This window comes from Myotis brandtii, unplaced genomic scaffold, assembly GCF_000412655.1.
Source record: "Myotis brandtii unplaced genomic scaffold, ASM41265v1 scaffold627, whole genome shotgun sequence".
Taxonomy (NCBI): Eukaryota; Metazoa; Chordata; class Mammalia; order Chiroptera; family Vespertilionidae; genus Myotis; species Myotis brandtii.
Window position 1 is genome coordinate 731,713 of NW_005370397.1, and position 18,850 is coordinate 750,562.

General features: G+C 52.2%; 1 protein-coding gene across 1 annotated transcript in view; it reads left to right on the forward strand.

The window, feature by feature from the left end:
• The window catches only part of KIF26B (kinesin family member 26B), a 236,260-nt gene that overhangs the window by 32,227 nt on the left and 185,183 nt on the right, over positions 1–18,850 (forward strand). The window contains exon 2 of the mRNA XM_014528243.1: positions 5,419–5,585. Within this exon, the coding sequence (XP_014383729.1) occupies positions 5,419–5,585 (167 nt within the window). The remainder of the gene's footprint in view (positions 1–5,418; positions 5,586–18,850) is intronic.

Here is an 18,850-nt window from a genome sequence, read left to right on the forward strand (position 1 = left end):
TATGCAGCAGCAAAAAAGAAGGATCTCTTACCCTTTGAGACAGCATGGAGGGACCTGGAGAGTAGTACGCTAAGTGAAACAAGCCAGTCAGAGAAAGACAAGTGTCACGTGGTCTCTCTCATATGTGGAAGATAAAGAACAAAATAAACGGATGAGAAAAATAGATCCAGAGACATAGCAGCATAGAACAGACTGTGGAATCTCAGGGAAAGCAGGAGAGGGCGGGTGGAGAGAGATTAATGGGTGAACTTATATGCATACTAGAGGCCTGGTGCACGAAATTCGTGCACGGGTAGAGTCCCCAGGCCTGGCTGGTGATCAGGGCTGATCGGGGCCTTCCAGCTGCCGGCCAGGGCCTTCCTTCCACCACTCTCATCTGCTGGCTGGGGCCTTCTTTTGTTCTGAACGCCCCTGGTGGTCAGCGCACATCATAGCAGGCGGTCGAACTCCCGGTCGGTCGAACTCCCAAGGGGACAATTTGCATATTAGCCTTTTATTATATAGGATAGGCATAGCCCATAGACACAGACAATAGGGTGATGAAGGCGTGGAGCAGGGGCAGGCTAGAAGGGGTCAATGGGGAAAGGAAAGGGGGCATCTGTAATACTTTCAACAATAAAGATAAATTTTTTTAAAAAAGAAAGGGACGCATAGTTTTAAAACGTGGCCTGGATGCTGCACGGAGCGGATGACTTTCTGTGCACATCAGCATCCCCGTGGCTGACGTGGGGCGTTGGCGTGAGCAGTGCACTTGGTTTGATCTTTGGTTTGGGAATACATTTTTTATCTTTTTTGTTGGCAGATATGCTTCCCTGGTTTATATTTCACATGGGCTGTTTGAGAGTGTATCCTGGTGTCCTAAGTGCTCGACAGCCAACATTGTAGCTGCATCCCATGACTGTACCAAGGGTTACCTTTCCTGAGAGAATTATAAGTTGGTTTGTGCGTGGAAATATCTATTGAGCACCCACTGTTTGCACAACCATGAGAACATTAAGTAATAGTGTCAGTGATCAGTACAATAAAAGAGATGTCCCCAAACAGTGAGATGGTGACTGCCTGAGAGAAAATGCTGTTACATGTTAGCTCCTGGGATTCGGGGTCAGCACGTGATTAAATGTGGTTGGAAACGGAGAAGGATGCACCTGCCGCCCGTGGGTGCCTCTGCGCAGGAAATGGATGCTGCCGGTCCCGGCCACCTCAGCAGAGCTGGAGGAGGCGGCTTTCTGGTCAGGAATGCCATTTGAGACGGACCCCACCCGGAGACGCTGGCAGCTCAGAGCCGCTGGCAGCAGGGGGTTAGAGGCCAATGGCTCACAGACTGCCATTCGAGATGTGGAAGCGACCTGGCTTGTAAGAGCCAGACATCTTTTGTCTTGACTCTGTGGGCAAGCGCATCGCCAAACGGAAGATTTTTCTATTTCTTTGGGGATGAATTTACAGCTCCTCATACTGAACGATGAGAGCAAATGTGTATGTGGTTGAAGACGTGGAGCTGGCTTTGTCTGTGAGGTCTGTGAAGAGCAGCCTCCGTGCACATGAGCGATAGCTGGGGTTCTCATGCATGCTGAGGGCCCACATGGACAAGCACACACGTGCCCAAACACACATGCACAAGCACACACACATGCAAATGCACAAGCACACATGTGCAAACACATGCACACACAAGCTCAAAGCACACATGTGAAAACATACACGAACAAATGCACACATGCTCAAAGCACACGTGCACAAACACACATGTACAAGCACATGTGCAAACACACACATAAGCACACACATGTGCACACTCTCCATGGTGTTTTGAAAGTAACAGATACCATTACTTCAGTGAACTGGTTCTGAGGAGCCGAGTGGAGAGCTAAAGGCAGGTTTTAATCAGAACTAAACCCAGAGAACCCTGCGCTGAGACATCTAGTCCCCCTCCCCCTAGTCTGTGAGTAGGACCCGCCCGCAGGGTTCAGCCGGCTCCTAGAGGGACAGGGCACACACACCATCAGAGGAACAGATCCCCACTGGAGCCGCAGTTTCCCAGTGTGTTAGCTGGAGGTTTTCACACCTGAATCTCCTCAGGGACCGTCGTGTATCTGTCACCAAATGTGTATGTGGTTGAAGACGTGGAGCTGGCTTTGTCTGTGAGGTCTGTGAAGAGCAGCCTCCGTGCACATGAGCGATAGCTGGGGTTCTCATGCATGCTGAGGGCCCACATGGACAAGCACACATGTGCACAAACACACATGCACAAGCACACACACATGCAAACGCACATGCACACGTGCAAACACGTGCACACATGTGAAAACATACATGCACAAATGCACACACACTCAAAGCACGCGGCACAAACACATGCACACACATGTACAAACACATGTGCAAACACACATAAGCACGCATGCGTGAACATACATGTGCACGCTCTCCGTGGTGTTTTGAAAGTAACAGATACCATTGCTTCAGTGAACTGGTTTTGAGAAGCCGAGTGGAGAGCTAAAGGCAGGTTTTAATCAGAACTAAACCCAGAGAACCCTGCGCTGAGACATCTAGTCCCCCTCCCCCTAGTCTGTGAGTAGGACCCGCCCGCAGGGTTCAGCCGGCTCCTAGAGGGACAGGGCACACACACCATCAGAGGAACAGATCCCCACTGGAGCCTCAGTTTCCCAGTGTGTTAGCTGGAGGTTTTCACACCTGAATCTCCTCAGGGACCGTCGTGTATCTGTCACGTTGTCGTGAGAGAGGACACTGATCCAGAGCGGCCTGAGGAGCAGAGGCCAAGCCTCGTCCTCTGTACATGGGGCTCCTGCTGTGGTCTCTGTGCTGCAGCAGGCGCTCCAGCTCCCGTGGATGTGGGAGGGGCCGAGAGCAGCCCTGGGACAGGAAGTGGTCCTGGGGGAGGGTAAGGAGGGGAACTGGACTTAGGGTGGAGTGCAGAGTGGAGATAGTCTCAGAGTTAAATAAACCGGGTCCAGCCCTGGCTCCCCCACTCCCTGTCCCTGGGTAAATGGCCCCATCTTCCTGCCCATCAGCTGCCTCAGGGGGAGAGGGTTAAATCTTAGAACCCAGCTTCCACAGGCGACACCTGAGGGCTCTGTGGGGCCCACCCAGCCCATCCACCAGCCCCGTGCGGGCCCCCACGTGGCCTGGGAGCAGGAGGTGGGGCCGCTGAGCGGCTGGGCAGGGCCAGGGAGCTTGGGGGCTGGTCTCCCCAGCCTCGGAGCAGCCCATGCTTTCGGGGCGACTTACACACAGCAGGGCCTGGGCCGGAGCTGGCAGCCGCAGCCAGCCCCCTGCGACGCTTTTGAAGGCTGTGCGCTTGGGCCACTGGTCTGAGAGGCCGCGGCCACGACACGAAATGCGCAGCCAGGAGAATGCTGCTCCTGGGAGGGGTGTGACCACAGGTGGGGACAGCGACAGAGCCTGGGGTGGGAGTGACATGGAGGCAACACGCCTCAGATCTTTTAAGGACTGTGGTGTCTCTCACGTCACTCAGAGAGCCGGCCCTGAGGCGGGGAGACTGAGTCACGGTGAGGCCGAGGCGTGTGGCAGTGTCTCACACACACGTGTTGTCGGACCGAGCGGGGGCTGCAGCTGGTGGCCCGGGTCTGTTTCCTCCAGAAGCAGGTGGGAGGTGACCCAGGTTCAGCTCCTCTTCCTCCTCCGGCCCCCACGCCCAAGGCGGGCCTCAAGCTGCCCCCCATGGACACTGGGCTGTTTTGTGGTGATGACAGCGTGATGGCCTTATCTTCAGTCCCCCGGTTGTTTCGGGGGTCCCTGCGGGAGAGGGGCAGCCGGTGGAGGGGAGCCCACAGCCATCACGCTGGGAACCAGCCAGCGTGGAGGCAGCCCAGGCCGCCCAGGGAGAGGTGGCCGGTCCCTGCCCTGGGCAGCGCCTTGCTGAGCCCGGGACCGGGACGTGCTCCAGGCACCGCGGCCTCTGCTGCCTCCACTCGCTCTCTCATGTGGGTCCGGTTTCCTTACAGCGCGTTGAGTGAATGAGGAGGAGAAAGTGTGTGTGGGCAGAATTTCAGCTGCACAATGCCGAGGCTTTCCGAGTAAGCGCATGAATTTAAGCCAAGTGTCAGGTCAGCGGGGCTCAGAGTAATGGCTGTTCGGCCAGTAATGAAAAGTGCAAATGCGTTTGTGTTCCAAAGGGTAGCAAATGGGACTCTCCCCGTCTGCTCGGTCACAAAGTGGAAACTGCCCCCTGTCCTCGCTTTATTGCACTTGCATTTTCTAGGCAATTAGAAGCACTGTCCACTCAGCTTTAAGAACTTGGAGCTGGCTGCGGGCTCTTTTTTTTTTTTAATCCTCACCCCAGGATATTTTTTTCCATTGATTTCTAGAGAGTGGAAGGGAGGGAGGAGGCGGAGAGAGAGAGAGAGAGCAACATTGATGTGAGAAAGACACATTAATTGGTTACCTCCCCAGAGCTGGGGAACCTGCAACCGAGGTACATGCCCTTGACCGCAAATCTATCCCCCAACTCTTTGGTCCACAGGCCGATGCTCTAACCACTGAGCAACCGGCCAGGGCTGTCTGGAGACACTTTTTTTTTGAACTAAAGTTTCCCCTTTTTAAAACAATTTTTGGTTTTTACAAATAGACCAAAGTTTTGATGTCACAGGTTTTCAAAATAGCACACCAGACTTGCCTGCATTATTATTCCATTTGTCACGGGATTAGCACCTTCCTGGAGTAGATTTCTACACAAGTGTCTCATTGTGCCCAGAAGTACAGCTCTTCATAGCATATGATGTGGATCTAGGCAACACGGACCCAGCCCCAGCGGCTAGAACTTCTGTTATGAAGGCAGTGATTGCAAATAAAACGGGAGCCATTTATCTTAATGATCCAGGAGGAAAATGAAATGATCTCACCCTCCCCGTGAACCCCCCTGAAATTCATGGCGACTCTGTCTATTTTTATGAGCTTTTTGAAGTCATCTGCGTGTCGACTGCCTACAGCAAACAACAAATGATGCTTTAATTCCTTATGCCCAGCATTAGCAGGCTCACGTCTCCCTTAACAGAATGATGCCTTTGCCCCCCTCGTCTGTTGGAGAGCGTTTGGGGCCACTCCTGGTAAGACACTAGCCGGCACTGGTCCATGGCACCGGCCTGGTCTTGGGCTGCAAACAGTGCGGATAATGGTTCATGCTCTCCCCTCCAAATGCAGGGGAGACGGACATAATGGAAACTTACAGTGTCAGCGGGTGATTTTATTCCATTATTTTGAACGCAAGTGAGGAGGCATCCTGGCTAAAATGCTGAGAAATGGCCTTGGAGGAGCCCCGAGCACCGTGTATGCTGTGTAACGGGGGGATGTGCTCCTCCCCCCCACCCCCCGACGCTGTCAGTGGCGGTCAGGGCACGTGGAGAGCCCCAGTAATGAGCTCTGTGTCCGTTTCCTCCTCAGATCTCCCAGCTGATGACAGAGACGGGCCGGGAGGGCCTGTCCGAAGCGGTGCTGAATCGCTACAATGCAGACAAGCCGTCCGCCTCCGGCGCCCCGGCCTCGCAGGGCTCCTGTGTGGCCACTGAGACCTCCACGGGCACCTCCGTGGCCGCGTCCTTCTTTGCAAGGTAAGAGAGGTTTACAGAGCCTCGGTTCTCTCAGATCGGCCGTCTGGTTAGCCTCTCACGTGGGCCAATGCCGATAAAACACTAGGAAGTGTCCTGGCTGGTGCGGCTCAGTAGGTTGGGTGTCCCGTGCACTGAAAGGTCGCTGTTTGATTCCCAGTCAGGGCACAACTGGGGTTGTGGGCTTGATCTTCTGGAGGGGGCGTGCATGAGGCAGCCAATCAGATAATCTGATGTTTTACTCTCACATCAATGTTTCACTTGCTCTCTTTCTCTCTTCCTCTCTCTCTAAAAATCTATAAAAAATATCTATATATATAAAAGCCTAAGCGACCGAATGATCAAACAACCGGTTGACCGGTTGCTATGATACGCACTGACCCCCAGGGGGCAGACACTCAACGCAGGAGCTGCCCCCTGGTGGTCAGTGCACTCCCACAGCAGGAGTGCTGCTCAACCAGAAGCTGGGCTCACGGCTGGTGAGCGCAGCTGCCGTGGCACGAGCCTCTCGCACCTCCATGGCAGTGCTACCGAGCGGTGGTGGCAGCAGGCGCAGAGGGGCCGGGATGCAGGGAAGCGGTGCCTGGCCCCAGCTCGGGCTCCTCCCTGGCCGCCTGCCACTTCCCGCACTGCTACATCCCAAGGCTGAAACTGGCAGTTTGACATCCCCCAAGGGGTCCTGGATTGCAAGAGGGCGCAGGCCAGGCTGAGGGACCCCACCAGTGCACAAATCCGTGCACCGGGCCTCTAGTTGAAAATAAAACACTAGGGAGAGTTTGGGGCCATTCTCTGACCTCACCCTTTAGGAAAGGACTCTCCACCTCAGCACTGTGGGCATCTTGGGCCAGGTCCTTCTGGGTTGTGGGGACCGTCCTGTGCATAAGAGGGTGAGTAGCAGCTCCTGGCCTCCGCTCACTGCATCACTATGGCACCTTCCCCATCACACACGTCCCCTGGGTGCTGAGAACCGCGGTTCTGAGAACACGTGGCTGTAAGGGTGCTATTGCGTGGGGTGAGGGCCTTCGTGGGTGCAGCCCTGTGGTCGGCGTGTCCAGATTTATCTTATCACAGAGGGAGCTGCTTAAGCATGAACATTGTAGAGATGGCAGTTTTCTTCCTGCTTGAGGGACCCGCTGGTAGTCACCAAATACCGCCCAGCTAATCTTAGAAACTGAAAACACGAGGAACAAAAGAGAAAGGCATTTCAGCCATGTTCTCTGCCTAATTTAGCAACTTGGTGGAGACAGGGCCACAGACGGGGGACAGCTGGGAGTCTGACCTCAGTCCCCCGATCTTATGAATGAGGAAACTGGGGACCCGCCCCCTGAACCTGGGGGTTCATTCGCAGCAAAGCCCGAGACAGAAACCGATGCCTCTGCTATTTTTTCCCCTCTGCAGCTCATTCTTTATTTGGTTCTTGGAACTTAACCTTAGAAAACTTGTCCTGCCTCAGATTGCTAAGCTCCCGACATTGAAATAAATAGGAAATCAGATGACCCTTGGGTTCCAGTTTCAGGTCTGCCTCAGTTTCCTCGTGTGTAAAGCGAGGAGGACACCCACTCCTAGGGCTGCTCTGAAGATTGCGATGAGTGTGGTACAAAGGACTATGCAGATGTTAATTCAGAATGGACATAGCTAGTATGTCAGTAGGGGAATGTTGGATGGCTTTTCCCGTTACCTTCATGAATGGTAACATCGAAAGCACAGACGTGAGGAAGGGGCTCAGGTTGCGAGAGGAGGGTTGGAGGGCTGATACCTGGGGTTAAGATGCAGGTCAGGGCTTGTGGAACACTGGCTTTGAGGTCCTGATTATACCGTGGTGCCATGTTTATTGTCCTATGAGCAATCGGGCCAACTTGAATGCATGGGGAGTAACAGGAAACATGTATGTGCAGCCACCATCCACGGGGGCCATCGTGCTGGCTCTGTGTGGACATGGATTCCTGTGTTTTGGGGACCTTTGGACAGGCTCGCTGGGAGGCCATGTCCGTGCCATTCAGGGAGGGAATAGAGAGATGGAACGGAGTATGAGGAAACGCCACAGCACAGAGGACCCCGGGACCTGGGCAGACCATCGGAGCCGTCCAGAGGGGAGGTGACTGGAGTATTGAGGAACCTGGAAGCCGCCTCCTGTAGGCTCAGTCCAGAGAAGGGTCCTCAGCTGCCCTGGGGCCAGCACGTCAGAGAGATGTGGTTGGTTCTGTAGATCACCCAACCGTGTGGGCAAAGGCTGAATAACACCTAGTGATGGCAGGGAGATAGCTCCCAGGTCAGCAGGCAGGCGAACTCACTCACCAGGCAAACTGCCCAGGAGAGAGCGAGGTCCCCGTCCCTGGGGGAGGTCAAGCTTGCATTGGAGGGCGACCTGGCCTCGCTGCGGGAGAGAACAGGCCGTGCTCAGCTGGGGGGTGATCTCCAGCGCCCCTCCTCACCTGAAGTTCTTTGAATGGGAAGAGCCTTCAGGTCAGAGTTCACCCACAGCTTTTTTCCCCAATGTGTTGACTGACAAACCCTGGAGGAGGATTTGAAGCAGGAGAAGCAAGGGGTTGAGGCTCCCGATGGGAGTGTTTAGGGAGAACAGGTACTTCCTGCCGCCGGACAACCCGCAGCATCTTCAGTGCCAGGGCATGGCTGTCGGACTGAGATCCCTGGGAACATCCGAGGGCTGGACAAATGCGTGCTGGGGGCCAGCTTTCAGGGTCACCCGGGAGGACTTGCAAACAGGCAAGCGAGCATCAGCGGACGGAAGGGCAGATGGCTGGCAGGCCAGTCCCAAGACTTGCTTGTACAGCTAGGGGCGAGTGGGGACACTGCACGAACCCAGGCGGCTGGGAGGCCCTGCAGGGAGTTAGCGGTGAACTGAGATGGGACTCGTGGTCTCAGAAGCCATGGCTGTGGTGTAAGTGTGCGCAGAGCTGGACACATCCCCAGGGCGGCCTGGATCGTCATTTCATCGAGGGAGATGCTGATAGCACTCGGGCTTTCATGGCACAAGGCGTTAAAAGCCCATGGATTGTCAAGGGTTTACAGTGTATAGTTGCAGGGGTGGGGGGAAGTACTGTATGAGAAAGAATAATTCTTCATGTAGGTACATACATGTAGAGAGTGGAGCACAAGTAGGGTTACAGTAGTGAGTATGGGAAACACGGAGTTTATTCTTGAATTATTATTTATTAACTAGAGCCCTGATGCACGAAATTCATGCAAGGGGCTCGGCCCTCGCAGCCCTGTTTTGTCCGGAAGGTCACTCCGCTGTTCGGCCATCTGGACTAATTAGCATATTACGCTTTTATTATTATAGATCGTTGTATTATTTTACTTATGAACAACTGTAAACCTACATTTGCCCTGCCCTGTATAACACACACACACACAGACACACACACACACACACACACACACACACACACACACACACGCACATTCATTCCCCCTCACCCCCTGCCCTGCTGTTCTTGTCAATCCCTCTGGGCTATGTCACTCCCAAGGAGTGAGGCAGCATTCTAACCCCCCCGCCCCGTCCCTGATGGGGCCTAAGCAGAAGATGGAGTGTCTTGCTCACGGTCAAGAGACAGAACCAGAGATGCCTCCTTGGACCCCCCAGGTCCACGGGATATGACGGCAGCCTGAGGGCGTCCAGGGCTTTCTGTCCCGGCTGAAGCAGCGCTGTGTGCAGCAGCTTTGGATGCGGGTGAATCTGGATCCGTCGCTGGAGCCAAACCAGAGCCCTTCAGCGGCTGTGGGCTGATGCTGAAGAACAGGGGGTCCTTCCGCACAGGGTGTGGGGGCAGGGTCAGCGCCTACGCCTCAAGCCCGTGCTCACCACTGTCCAGTGCCTTCTGCTACCGGGCAGTGGAAGCGCAGTGCCCCCAATTTGCTTTTCAGAGTGATGGGTAGAGGTCGGGGTGGACCCTGTTGCATTTCAGAGATTTAACGTCTATAAAATAAGAATTCCAGTCCTGAAAGAGGAATGATGCTTTTGGCCAGGGCCACCCGGGTGTGGTCTGTGGTCTGTGGATGGCGGCCGGGCCGACGGTGACTGGTCTGTGATGAGGGGCAGAAGTGGAGAGGAGGCATTTAGTAACTTCGGGAGCAGGTGACAGAGTGACTTTATGTCTGTGGAACCCAAGAGCTGAAAAGTGGGGTTGAGCTCTGACCCATGTGACTCGGTGGGTTGGGCTTCCTCCTGGGCTCCGAAAAGTTACTGGTTCAATTCCGGGTCAAGGGCACATGCCCAGTTGCCGGCTCCATCTCCAGTAGGGGGTGTGCAGGAGGCAGCCTATAGATGTTCCCTCTCACATTTATGTTTTTCTCTCTCTCTCTCTCATCCCCTCTCCCTTCCTCACTCTCTAAAAAAAAAAATTGATAAAAAATATTTTTTTAAACTTACATTTTGAATATAATTAGAAATTCTTCACCACAATCTGAGAAGCACTGCTTTAGAAAGCAGTGAAGCCCAAAGCGCTTGTCTCCTGCTTCTCTCCCCAGAATTTCCCCCCCCCCCCGAATTTCTTTATGAATTTAAATCTCAGCATCTTGGTAAACTACCTGTGCTTCAGGATTACTGTGCCCAGTTGCTGGAAAAACACGTTATTTTGAGGGGAAATATCGTAACACTGGCATAGTAAAAGTAACACTAAAAACGTTAATGGTAATCCAACAAGGATGTTGACACAATTGGTCATCAAGTTGGTTAATGATCGTGTTGGCTTTGAACTCTTCAAACGAATGTCCTTTGCATGATTCCCATGTTACTATGAAGTGGTGCATGAAGTAGGTGTGATGCAATTTTCCCATTTGTTGACGGTTAATTTTGGATAAAGATTTCATTATGTACTCAGCCTTAAAGATACGAAGTTGTAGGCCAAGGCAGTGGGGACTTTATTTTTATTTGAAGAGCCGTGAACAAATCCTGGGTTGTGCACAGCATTGCCTTGAACCCTGGTCCACAAGGCCAGACGCCTCTTTCAGATGATCTCATCTCTTCGCATTGATGTTCTTTCCCAAATAACCATTTAAAACCGCGTTGTTGTTGTTTTCATTCATGGAGCCAATGAACCTCTGGAGGATTTTCATCGACAGGGTTTGAAAATGGTGAGAACTGCCAACTATCACAGGCACTTCAAAGAGACGAGTTCCGCGTGGAGACGTGTAGAATCCTGCCCGGCTGTGGCGCTAGTGAGCACGTGTGGGTTCGGTCCAGTCTGCAGACGCCACTGCCTAGTGCAGGGGTGGGCAAACTTTTTGACTCGAGGGCTACAATGGGTTCTTAAACTGGATCTGGCCCGAGGCTGTAGTTTGCCCAAGGCTGGCCTAGTGGGATAGTGTTTGCTTCCAGCCGTTACGTTTAGGTCACAACCTTTGTAAGACCATTACCTTTTATCAAATTCAAGTCAGATTTTCAAGCAAAATTTATATAAGGGCATTTTTGATTATCAATGATGTTTTGTTTTGTTTTTAAGTTCCCTATATTCTTAGTGTAAATAAATGCCTTTAAAACCGGTTTCCCTAGGTTTTGGTTCATTCAGATGACTCAGTGCCCTATGTTTAGGTCACAACCTTTGTAAGACCATTACTTTTTATCAAATTCAAGTCAGATTTTCAAGCAAAATTATTTAAGGGCATTTTTGATTATCAATGTTTTTTTTTTTTTAAGTTCCCTATATCCTTAGTGTAAATAAATGCCTTTAAAACCGGTTTCCCTAGGTTTTGGTTCATTCAGATGACTCAGTGCCTTCAAATCCTCACCTCTTTGTCCCGTTGCTCATTATGTGGTCCGTCACATTAATTAGAGCGTCTACCTCTTTCTCTCTTCCTTTCTGTTCTTCAGGAACAGGGTTATTTTGTGCTTCCTTCTTCAAGATTGTATCTTTTACACAGTTTTTTTAATGTTGATGAAAAATACCTCCGTCCGTGGGTTTGGAATTTCTGGGTGAATTTCCTGTTCACCTCACTGACCGGTTGCTCTGAAATTCACTCCGTGGGACCCATTTGCTGTTTTCTCCTTCCCACTTGCCAAGCTGTCCCTCATTTCCTTCCCCCAACTCCTTCAGCTCCTTGACTTTGTCCCAAACTCACTGTTTTCTTAGGGATGTTACTATATTTCTGTCCATCTCTCTCTCTCCTGTGATTCCTTCTATCTTTGGTTTTTGATGGCTCCTGTGTTACCTGAGGCCATCTCCGAGCCCCTGGAGCACATGGCTGGCGCCATGACTGACTTGATTGGTGACCCACTGAGACCAGAGGTTGTGGAGGCAATAATACCGGGACCCGCTCAGGTTCCTGGGGTCAGGAGCTCAGCTGAGCCCAGAGGGTGGACCCTGGCCTCTGAGGCCCTTGCTTAGGTCGAGGTCGCTCCACGCCTCACCCCTGGTGGGACCTGTCTCAGTGCTGTGTGCCCAGGGGCTGCGGTGTCTACAGGGGAGGTCCTGCCTACAAGCCATTTCCACATTCCTGCCGACAGCCAGCTCCGTGGGGCCTGGTACACTGGTTACGGCAAATGCTTTTCTTATAGAATCTGTACAGCGAAGGCTTTTGTGAGTCCCTGGCAAGTTCGCACACAGCAGGAGTGCCTGGTTCTGTGCTAGGAGTGTATTAAGCCCAGGAAGGATGAGGAGGGGCGTGAAACTGCTCTTGGTCCTCTGGTTCTTCCATCAGGTACAGTTCCCTCCAGGGAAGCTCACGTCTTCCCGTTATAAAGACACCGACGATTATGACCAGAGGAAAGCCATGCCGTGCCCACCACAGCTGGTCTCGGGCGACCTCCGAGGTGGGAAATGGGGCGGGTGCACGAGACCTGACTTACCTGCCAGTCACTGTGGAGAGAGGCAGTGTTTCCGCCTTGTCTTACCGAATGGAAGTCACTTTCTAGCACCGTGTCCGTTATGATAAAATGATGCCTCTACAAAACAAAACAAACAAAACAAAATACAACAAAACAAACAAAGCAAAACAAAGCAATGTCAGCGCTTTCAGGAGCTCACTTTGTGGAGCTTCTCTGTATCGTTATGTTCTTCCTGCTTCTGGTTTTGTTGTTATTGAAGCACCTTGCACCTACCCTGTATCTACCCTGCCCCTTCCCTCTCGCCAGCATCCCACTCTGACTGGTGTCTTTTGTTCCCTTTGCCTCATCACGCACCCACCCCCCGCCCAGCTCCCACCCTAGTCCAGGCTTCCCCAGAAGAGGGGCTTTCCCTGAGCTCCTATGGGACCTCGTGGTTGGGGCCGACGTGTAGAATCAGGGGACAAGAGCAACAGTTGAAGGAGCGGGTCGACAAGGGGGGCTTCCATGTGGCTGCCGCTCTGCTGGCTGGGCCCAGTGCCCCCTGCTGGGCTCCATCCACCCAGATGGGCATCTTTTTCTCAGTTGTGCAAAGGTACAGCCTGGGGTCCCGTTACACCAACTGTCCCTGCCCCTTCTCTGGTGGCCAGGCAGCGGCCGGTGTGATCTTTGAAGGCCTGAGCGGGAGGCCAACCCCCACCCTCTGGGCCTCCTGCTTGTTTATTTCTGGCAGGTCACACCTTTACTTTTCTTGGAAAAGACTCCATGGACTTCTCAGAAAACAAGGGACTCTTTCTCATGTGCATTGGTGAAGCGAACGTTTAGGAATCATAGTTAGTATAGGAATATAGTTTCGCTGGAACGCACATCAGTCACAGTATGAAAGGAAAACATTGAGAGGCACATGTGTATTTAGTGCCATCGGATTACAAGGGCCCCCAGAAAGTTTCAGGTGTTTGCGGAACTAAGCGGTAGATCCTTGCCCAGCTCAGTGGTTGAGAGTCGTCCTGGGAACCAGGAGATCACGGTTTGATTCCCGGTCAGGGCACATGCTCAGGTTGTGGGCTCGATCCCCAGTAGGGAGTGTGTAGGAGGCAGCTGATCCATGATTCTCTCTCATTGATGTTTCTCTGTCTCTGTCTCTGTCTCTGTCTCTCTCTCTCTCTCTCCCCCCCCCCCCTTCTCTACCTTCCTCTCTCTCTCTCTAAAATCAATAAAATCATATCCTTGGGCGAGGATTAAAAAATAAATATAAGTATATTTTCATATCTCACAGTATAGTAATGTTCAGTTTTTAATGTTATTAATATTTTGTTGATGGTTATATCTAAAAAGAGTTAACTTTCTCACAAAAATTATGAGAGAGGCCTGGTGCATGAAATTCCACACCCCCACCTGTGCCCACTCTCAATCCAGAACCTCTTGGGGGATGTCTAACTGTGGGGCTGGCCCTGCCCCCTCCCCCATTGCCACTGCCAGTCACCTTCCTCTCGGGAGGCAGATGCTCAACACAGGAGGCAGCTCCTGCGTTGAGCGTCTGTGCCCTGGTGGTCAGTGTACATCATAGCAACTGGTTGTTCCGCCGGTGGTTCTGCCATTGGGTCGATTTGCATCTTAGGGTTTTATTATATAGGATAAAAGGGGGTAAATCCTTGATGGCTGATGAGAGGCAGCAGTGGTGCTGAAGGAAAAGTGACCTAATTCAGTGTCTGCACTGTTATCCTTTATGTTCAAAAAATAAATTCTAAAACTCTCCACATAGAGAACCGAACCCCACAGCCCCCAGGACTATTCGCTTTGGGGCTGTGCCGACCGTAACAGAGCGGCATTCATGGCCCGTCCATGCCATCCTGGCTGGTGATCTGTCCTAGAGAAAATGGCCAGTGTCTGCAGCCCCCTCCCCATCTCCTGCTGCAGCGGGTGTGTGAAATGGGGCATTTTCTGATTAAACAAGCCCTTTGTCTGATGGATGGCTGGTTGGGGTGTTGGCAGTCAGCTCACAGCATCTGGGAGTCATTTGCACAGCGTTGCCTCGGTTGGAACCCAGTTCCTGCCTTGGTGTGGATGTTTGAAGGCAGAGTGAGCCTGAGGGACCCAGTGATTGCTGTCCTGTGTCCCCAGGGTTAGGCGTTTCCGTTCTTGGTGACACTTTGAATGTCTTCTTGACTGATGTGGGTGGGGGTGGGGAAGAGGGTATTGGGCAAAGCCAAGGAAAGGCGGTGGCCTGTGGTGGGATCCAGACCTTGCCACGGCCACGCTGACGTCTGGCAAGTCACTGAGCCTCTCTGAGCCTCAGTTTCTTCTACCGGATGGCGGTCACCATGTCTCCGTCCCAGGACTGGGGAGGGTTAAATGCACGGCGACAGTTCTGTGCAAAGTCCATCTAAATCCTAGAGCTGATTGGAGAGGGGGCTTCTTCAGGAGGAGGGAATCGGCCCTCAGTGGGAAATCCACGAGTTCTCAGCGTGGTCTCCTGAGTAGAGGACTTGTCAAGCTGCCTTTGCAGCGTGTTCACCTGGCACCTTGTAACCGGCCTCAAGACAACCTGGGCCTCTGTGGCCAGGTGCAGGGCAAGCATCACGCCTCTGAGGACAGAGGCACCTATATGGGGCGAAGAAGACACTCAGCCCTGAAAGCCTCAGCTAGACAGAGCCAGGCGCCCCTTATTGTGCCATTATTTTCCCCCTCTAACCTTCCTCTTTTGTTACTTGTTACTTTTCTCTCTCTCTCTCTCTTTCCCCTCCCTCTCTCTGGTTTTGGTTTTGGATTTTTTAGCTGGTGGGAAACGGTAGCGACCCACACAGAGAGAAACTCCACCCTCCCCAGCGGGGCTTCTGCGTGCAACTCTAAACCTCTTGAAAGGCCTCATTTTGTAGCTTTATGCTCTAGAAAAACTCTCACACAATCAGGGAGACAGCGAGGGGAAGGGAGGAGCACCTAGGAATGCTGCTACCACATGGCGTGGTGGTGACTCAAGAGCAGGGAGCTGGGATTCGGCCATGACACTGACCTCGGACATGAACCAGAGCAGGAAGTGAAAGAGAAGCGAAAGCGGGAAACATTCCCCTCGTTTGCTGATAGCCTCCGGGTGTGAATGGGGGCTGAAGAGCCAGAGTGAGGCGGCATGGCGTCCACGCAGACAGAGCACAGGGTGACCGGGTCCTGGAGGAGAGGGTGGGTGGGGAGAGGACACAGTTCTATCTACAGGTTTTCTTAAAATGTGGCTTCCAGGCTGCGCTTCCACCACCACCTACTGCCACGCCTCCGGAGCTCATTTCCTTTCGTCAGCACTTGCTCATGTAGCAGCCATGGCCTGCATTTGTTGAGGGTTTCCTGCACTACTCTCAGTTCTTTACGGAAATTTAAACTTTGAGTCCTCCCCCGCCCCCAGGTGGTCCTCTTACTATCCCGTTGTTTAGATGTGGGAACCACGGTCAGTGGCCAGCAGGTGATGAGCAGGTACCTGAGCCCGGCCATTGGAGCCGTGAACCGAGTGTAAGGCACAGGGTCCGGCCGTTGGTCTCTCTGATCTTGGCTGAAGCCTCGGTGCCTGAAAGAGCCCCTGAGAGATGCCCGTGGAATGAATCAGCAGATGCTCCCAGCGCCTGTGCTCTCCTGCCGCCACACTCAAGGCTGTGGTGGGTGGGTCGTCATGTGGTCTCGGCACGAGGATGGCGAAGGAGACCAAGGGAGGCCGTGGATGCGCAGCAACCGCAGAAGCTGCAGGGAGGACATTGGACCCGCTTCTCTTCATTGGCCTCATGTCTCTGGTTACTAAAATATTGCTTCCTCTGTTACTCAGAGTGGAAGCTGAAGGGTTTTCAGGGACTTACAAGGCTTTCTCCACAGTCTGCCCTTCCCCCACCCTCTCCCTCTCTCCCTCCTGCTTACTCTGCTCTGGGTACCCGGACCTCCTTGCTTTCCCTCAAAAAGTGCCAACCATCCATACCCCCTGGGCTTTGCTCTCTCTGTTCCCTCTGCCCTCGCCCAGGTAATGTGTGAGTCAGGCCTCCTTTTAGACCTTTGCTCAGATGCCACTTACTGGCAAGGTCTTCTCTGCCCTCCCTGCTTAATATCACAACTATTCCGTCTCTGCATGTCATAATTATTGTCTTAGAATATTTGTTGAATGAATGAATGAGTGTCTGAATGAATGAATGAGTCTCAGGCTAAAAGGGACATGGGCAGCTAAGTCTCTGGATTGTTCTCCACTCCAGTTCTTGGAGAAGTTCACATCTTTCCTCACTCGGTTCAAACTACAGGCTCAGGATTTAAATTGTCCTTTCAGCTTCAGGACGTTTTGGGGAGATAGCATCATAGTACAGCGTGGGCAAAGGCTTCGCTGGGAAATTGAGATTCTTATCAAAGCGTAAGTACCTCGTTGTCTTTTCTCGAGGTTTTGCAAGAGATGGGACAAGTGGTGCTGCCCGGACAGTAAACCCAAGAAGGAGTTAAAACCGAGGAAGGAGCTTGAGTTATAGGACGAGCACCGAGGCCGTGGGCTCCCATCTTTTTTCCTGTCTCACGGAAAACCTGCCTTTCCCTCCCTTGAACAAACCTCTCTGCGTCCTGTCCCGCGTTGATTTATTATTTTAATTCGAGAGCTGTCTTGGTGAAGTATGTAAAGCATTTGGGGATAAAGTCATGTGGAAGACATTATGGGAACTAAAGATGGATTGTATTACGTGGAACCGGCTAGCGCGTCGGGGTGCTGACGAGTCACGTTGCTGATGAAAACACAAATCGGTCCCTGCATCGTCTGGCGACTGAGGGAGAAATCGGCTCCTCGCTGAGAGCGGGAGGGAGGATGTGGGGAGCACAGCTGTGGTGCTTTGGCTGGACGGAGGTGGAACCGAAGCACGGAGAGACCTAGTTGGAGGCTCAGCTGTTTATGCTCCAACGTGTCACTGAAGGTGGGGTTCTTGTCTTCTTGCCTCTAAAATGGAAATCGTGAATGTTCCTTTGCTTCTACCTGGTTGCTAAGGTGTAGATTTCATGAGAATGAGAACAGTGTGTAACTGCCCCCCCACACACACACACACATGCACACACACGTCAGTCATGCCTGGTGTAGAGGACCAGCTCAGCAAATGAAAGTTGCAAGAAGGAATCAGCCCTGCTTCTCACAGGGTCAAACGCTTCAGGAAACGAAAGCGGAACAGCAGTGGGATTGTGCTGGAAACATCTACACTTCTGAGTTGTCCTTACCGCAAGTATCAGGATTCTCGACAAAAACCATTCTGATGACACATATGTAATATCTTAACCAATAAAAAAATGTATACAAAAAAACAATAAAAAAGCCATCCTGATGGATAAAAAGCGAAAGGAACCCTTTTCCTTGTTGATTTCAGCACAGATTCCGCAGGACACTCTTTCTGACCGTCACCTCTTTGTCGCTCATGCAAAACCTCGGAGCATCACTGTAACCCGATGCTTCTCTTAGCACCTGGCTGCTTGTTTGTGGAGGCTCTGGAATTTGGGAAACGGGCTTTTATGAGCCTGGAAATAATGGCCTGTGTCATTTTCTTGGCATCCTCCAAACCCAGAGCCTTAAGAGTCCCCGTTTGTCCTTTTAAACCCCAGCAGAGGACAGAAAGGGCCTGGCGGTGACAGAAAGAAAAGGCCCTGGGGCACCTGTGGTGAGAGGGTGTGACCTCACCAGACAAGCCACTTGGAATCAACAAGCACATAGAAACCACCCCCACCATTTACTGCCAGTCTTCTAGGTGCTTCAAAAAAAATAAACGTAGTTCATTTTTCTCAAATAAATTTTCGTTTATTATCATCTCAGGCTCTTTGGTGCTCAGCTTGATGTGATGAGGTGGCATTTGTGGGAAAGCAGACTCCAGTCCGACCTGACTATCCAGCATTTTAGAGGCACCTTCTAGGCCAGTGATGGCGAACCTTTTGAGCTCGGCGTGTCAGCATTTTGAAAAACCCTAACTTAACTCTGGTGCCGTGTCACACATAGAAATTTTTTGATATTTGCAACCATAGTAAAACAAAGACTTATATTTTTGATATTTATTTTATATATTTAAATGCCATTTAACAAAGAAAAATCAACCAAAAAAATGAGTTCGCGTGTCACCTCTGACAAGCGTGTCATAGGTTCGCCATCACTGCCTTAGACAGTGGTTCTCAACCTTCTGGCCCTTTAAATACAGTTCCTCACAGGTTGAAATTGAGAGGGAGTGGAAGAGGGCCAAGGATTACCGGCAAGGCTGCAAGTCTGCCCTGGCCCCGGTCCAGGCTGTTCCCAGAACCTCCCCTCCTCCCCCTGCTGCTCCACAGCCCCTCACCCAGCACTGTCTCAGGTCCCCCGGAATTCTCCAGGTGGATGGAGGTGGCTGCAGCAGGTCCTGTGGGCCCCAGGGCCCCATGATGATTCTCTGCTCATCCTCTGAGCAAAGCCCTTTGCTCCAGGCTCAGCCCTGTGACTGCCCCAGGGTTTTCTCCGGCTGCTGGAGCCCCCTCCTCTCCT